Genomic DNA, 5,450 nt, shown 5'->3' with positions numbered 1-5,450 from the left:
ATTGAACTGCAAGTTGCTCTGCCTAACATTGCTCCTAAATAGCCACAACTTTCCCTCTCTTCACTAAGGGCTATCCAATTCAGTCCTCGTTGCACTTCCAGTTCTTTCTTGCTTACTATTCCTACCCCATTCATAGTCATAGGCCATATTGCAAGGGTCACTTTTTGAACTAATTTTGGCAGTTAGCATCAGTAGTATGGCTCTGGTTAAGAATATATTTATTTTTCCTTTTTTGGGGGGGGGGGGTTGAAGTAACTTTTGAAATGCTGCTGAGCTAGGTTGCACTTATACTTGGCATCAGGGGCATTTGGTATTTGGATTCTCTCTACAGGTTGGAGCATTTTACTCTACAGGTCAAAATACTTAAGTCAAAATACTTGACTGTAGTCAGACTAATTATAATCTGTATTAGCAGCAGTATTGCATTCAAATCACAGGAGGTAACAGTTCCATTGTCTGCTTTGGTTAGACCACAGCTGAAGTACCATGTCCACTTCTGGGCATTGCACTTTAAAAAGGGCACAAACGAATCAGGAATTGATTCAGGAAAGAGCTGCCAAAAAAGAAAGAGTTGAAATGGAAACCCATGGTCTGTGAAAACTGAAGAAAGAAATTAGACATACATAGTTTGCAAACCAGAAAACCAGCTAGCCATATATCTAGAAGGCTGTTAATGGGATGGACATTTTTTTGTTTGAAGCCCAAAACAAGACAAAGACAGTAAAAGTTAAAAGAAAGAAGATGCAAGGTGAATGCTAAGAAACTTTCCTGATGGTGAGGAATGTTAACCCGTGAAACAATAAGCCTTAAAACAGGGATGGACAAATGTTTTCAAACGGGAGCTGGATTACCCACACCCACCCTCCATTCTCATCACAAAGGCTAATATTATTTAATCTGAAGGAACTAATTTTGAAAACCTCAGGTTGTTATAAGGAAATAATACAGATAGAAAAGCCTCTAAGCCACACATGTAGTTTTGTTTATTGAAGAGCAATGATAAGCAGAACATTCTCTCCTCTGTCTCTCCCTCATACCAGCCAGAAAAGATATGCGGTAGAAGAAATAATCTTTCTACCTAGATAATAACAACTAATCTATTGTGTGAGTTTTAAACAGAGGCCTACCCCAAACAAAATACCAGGGAGTTCACTAGTTAAAGAAACAAAAGCAACACAGGCAATAGGAGGGTGGAAAAAAAAACCTCCTGTGAAACACATTAGCGTGTGTTCCAGGCAGGGGTTTTTTTTTTTTTTTTTGGTGTTTTGGTTGGAAATTGTTTGCAGAAGGAAGAGATGGCTGCCTTTACACGTTATTTATTAGATTTTGGGAAGGGGGAGGGAGTCGAGTTTGCCGTACAACTAAGGTAATCTGCCTACTAATAATTTAATTATGACTGGAGGTGAATAATGATAATCCAAGGTAAATTATTTCTCCTTTAAAACAGCCACAGGATACCAGGGCAGGAACAAATCTGGCTTTCGGGTTCGTGATCTCTTTATTCCTCCCCCACCCCGAGGTGGTTGACCAATCCCAGGAAGGAAGGAGGGGACGAGGGCTGGTCCCTGAATTTGAATCTGATTGGGCGACAATAAATTTTGGGAAGGGGGTTAGGCATCTCTTTGATGGAGATGCAAGCGGCCGGGCGGGAGGAGGGAAGGAGAGAAGGGGCCGGCCTGGAATTGATTAAGTTGGGAGGAGAAAGAGGAGAAGGCTGGGCGAAGCTTAACTCAGCCCGGGGGCCCTCCTTTGAAACAGACTAATTGGGGAGGGAAGACACAAAGGGAAGCGAAAGGCGCTCGGAGAGACGCGCGGCAAGGAAGAGTTCCCGCTGGGTGAGTGGAGTTTTGCCTCCTTCAGCTCTCCGAGCCTGATCCCAAAAAGTTTTGCCAGGACTAGGGTCCCCGAAGCAAGTGACAGATCCCAGCTAGTCCTGGGGAGGAGACAAAAGCGCTCGGGTATCCGTAAGAGCTGACGGGGAGCAAACCACCATGCGCCTTGCCGACGCGTCCTTGGCCCGTTGCCTGCTGCTGCCGTTGCTCTTGGGATCCTGCTGGGCCCAGTTCCACGGAGAGAAGGGCATTTCTATCCCCGATCATGGCTTCTGCCAGCCTATCTCCATTCCGTTGTGCACTGACATTGCATACAACCAGACGATCATGCCCAATTTGCTGGGACATACCAGCCAAGAGGATGCTGGCTTAGAGGTCCACCAGTTTTACCCTCTGGTGAAGGTCCAGTGCTCCCCGGAACTCAAATTCTTCCTCTGCTCTATGTATGCTCCTGTGTGCACTGTCTTGGAGCAAGCCATTCCACCTTGCCGGTCTATTTGTGAGAGGGCACGCCAAGGCTGCGAAGCCCTCATGAACAAATTTGGCTTCCAATGGCCAGAACGACTGCGCTGTGAGAACTTTCCCCGCCATGGAGCAGAGCAGATCTGTGTAGGGCAGAATCATTCAGAGGAAGGTGGCTCTCCAGCATTGATTACAAGTGCCACTCCAATTGCTGGACAGGGTACTGCTGGGCCACCACGTTATGCCACTCTGGACCATCCTTTCCACTGCCCACGAGTCCTTAAAGTGCCCAGCTACCTCAACTACAAGTTTCTTGGAGAGAAAGATTGTGCAGCACCATGTGAACCAACCAAGAATGATGGACACATGTTCTTCAATCAAGAGGAGATTCACTTTGCACGCATCTGGATTCTCATCTGGTCTGTTCTGTGTTGTGCCTCTACTTTCTTCACTGTCACTACCTATCTGGTGGACATGCAGCGCTTTCGCTACCCAGAACGACCCATCATCTTCCTCTCTGGCTGTTACACCATGGTATCTGTAGCCTATATTGCAGGATTTGTATTGGAGGAACGGGTGGTGTGCAACGAACGTTTCCAAGATGATGGCTATCGGACAGTGGTACAGGGTACCAAAAAGGAAGGCTGCACCATACTTTTCATGATGCTGTACTTCTTCAGCATGGCCAGCTCTATCTGGTGGGTCATCTTGTCCCTCACTTGGTTTCTTGCAGCTGGCATGAAGTGGGGACATGAAGCCATTGAAGCCAACTCACAATACTTTCACTTGGCAGCCTGGGCTGTGCCTGCTGTCAAAACGATCACCATCTTGGCCATGGGGCAAATTGATGGTGATCTCCTCAGTGGTGTCTGTTTTGTGGGGCTTAACAACATAGACCCACTTCGGGGCTTTGTTTTAGCTCCCCTCTTTGTCTACCTCTTCATAGGCACCTCATTTCTTTTGGCGGGCTTTGTGTCACTTTTCCGTATCCGTACCATCATGAAGCATGGAGGCACCAAAACAGAGAAGCTGGAGCGTCTCATGGTGCGCATTGGGGTCTTCAGTGTCCTCTATACAGTACCAGCCACTATTGTTATTGCTTGCTACTTCTATGAACAGGCCTTCCGTGAGCATTGGGAGAGGAGCTGGATTAGCCAAAACTGTAAGAGTTTGGCCATTCCCTGTCCACTTCAATACACCCCACGCATGACCCCTGACTTCACTGTCTACATGATCAAGTATCTCATGACGCTGATTGTGGGCATCACTTCAGGTTTCTGGATCTGGTCTGGGAAAACCCTTCATTCCTGGAGGAAGTTTTATACCAGGCTAACTAACAGCAAACATGGGGAGACGACTGTTTGAGAAGAGAAATGGAGGAAGCAGATTTCCAACTCTAGAATTTCAAGAAAATATCAGATCTGCCTGCATTTCCCTCCTTGAGCTGATTCTGTTTGTATGTATGGGGAGATGTTCTTTGGAAAACTCCCTGCAATTTGGGGAGTGGGGCTTCTTTACTACATAAAGCTGAAAACTCCTCTGACAATCGGAGAGGAAAAAAGAAAAACAAAGGAGAAAACCCCCCAAGTATTTAAAACTGTCTCATTTTAATTAAAACAAGTTCTAAACTTCTTTGCTTTAGGTTTTTAATTAACTATTAAAGGGTGTCTTTTTGTAATTAAAATTGTAAATAGCAACTGTAAATTTAATTATATATTTCTATTTAAAAACAAAAGAACAGCAGCAAGGACTTTATTTTTCAGAAAAAGTATGGAGGGGTCATAGAAAAAAAAATAAAATTTCATCTCCTTTTCTTTGAACTCTTATTTTTTCCCCCCTTTTTTCTTTTCTTTCTTCTCTTTCTGAGCCAGGAGTGTGTGCTGTTTGGGTTGGCCCTTAACAGGCTATTTTTGCCTAAGCTTTTCATGAGAGCCAGGTTTTGTATGACTCCCGGCACCCAACCCACCTTAAACATCTTCCATCAACTCCCTTTTGCAGGCTACGGTTTTTGATATATTTCCAGGAACGCTTCTTCCACCTCATTTTTTCCTTTCCAGGTTGAAAGTTTGGCAAGTAATGTTCTGTCTATGAAAATATATTTGGGGTGGGTTTGGGGAAGATGGCTTAGCCTTCTCGCCTTTGCTGAAATTTGGGCCTTGGCTGTGCAGATTTTCTTATGTTTATTTCTTTTAGAGAATTATGACCTCCAAGAAAGTTTTTCTTGCCTTAAGCCACAGAATTCTCTTTCTGTTACATTTGTATGTTTCTATTTTTTCCTAGATGTTTTGTACAAAAGGTAGCTTTTTAAAATGACATTTTCTTTATTAAACAGATTTGTTCTTTGCAAATTCAGTTTGAGTATTTTTCAAACGGCCGGCCGTCTCCAAAACAATTTATTTGTGAGCAATCCATTTAGCTTCTAAAAAGTAAATAAAAACTGCAATTGATATTTCATAGCGCAATCAATATACATTTGCTTGAAGAGAAGAATCTTTAAAAAGCTTTAAAAAACAACTACTATTGGAGCCTGCTTGGTGGCATTTTAGAAAGTTTAAGGGGAAATTATTTATTTTAATTGAAAGATACTGTCTTTTGAGAAGCATAGGAACCTTATTTTACCAGTTTTCCCCAATATAGGAGGAAAATTTAACTACATTTCTGTCTTCTACAATTTTCTTCTTTTGAGGATGTATACTTTTCTCAACTTCTACTACAGCTCTTAAACAAAGATGTTTGGGTAACTTCTTTAAACGTCTCTTACAAGAAAGTAACAATTTATTATTCAATAAAACAGCTGTAATAGCAAAAAAGCAATATATTCAATGAAAAAGCATTAAATCTAAATCATTTTTTTCTAAATCAAATGTCTCTGATTTGGAATTGATTTCCGACAACACTAAGGAACAATCTCAGTCTAGGGTTTCCATGGAAATCACTGCAGATAGATTAACTTCTTACCATATTTTATGAAAAAAGCATTAGAAACAAACATGGTAAAATTTGTCTTTTTTGAGCCCTTGCATATGATGACTGCACACGTATGCATTTTGCATCAGTTATGCAAGCTATTAAAAGATATGGCTTCTGTAATTTTTTTCTTTTTTACTTCCAAAATGTTGAGAATTTTGGCAAGCCTGTATCATTTTATTAAATCTT

At 42.2% G+C, this 5,450-nt stretch overlaps 1 protein-coding gene across 1 annotated transcript; it reads left to right on the top strand.

The window, feature by feature from the left end:
- Positions 1–1,630: 1,630 nt before the first annotated feature.
- On the top strand, positions 1,631–5,153 carry FZD2 (frizzled class receptor 2). The gene has a single exon (XM_026718273.2). The coding sequence runs from the start codon at positions 1,992–1,994 to the stop codon at positions 3,657–3,659; it is 1,668 nt and encodes a 555-aa protein (XP_026574058.1). The 5' UTR covers positions 1,631–1,991; the 3' UTR covers positions 3,660–5,153.
- Positions 5,154–5,450: the final 297 nt, after the last annotated feature.

This window comes from Pseudonaja textilis, chromosome Z (genome assembly GCF_049901715.1).
Source record: "Pseudonaja textilis isolate UNSWEBS1 chromosome Z, rPseTex1.2, whole genome shotgun sequence".
Classification (NCBI taxonomy): domain Eukaryota; kingdom Metazoa; phylum Chordata; class Lepidosauria; order Squamata; family Elapidae; genus Pseudonaja; species Pseudonaja textilis.
The sequence above is the reverse complement of the archived record's forward strand: the minus strand, read 5'-3'. Positions and strand labels throughout refer to the sequence as shown.

Bases quoted from the DNA above. Each gene is read 5' to 3' on its own strand.
- FZD2 (XM_026718273.2), top strand. From the start codon at position 1,992: ATGCGCCTTGCCGACGCGTCCTTGGCCCGTTGCCTGCTGCTGCCGTTG.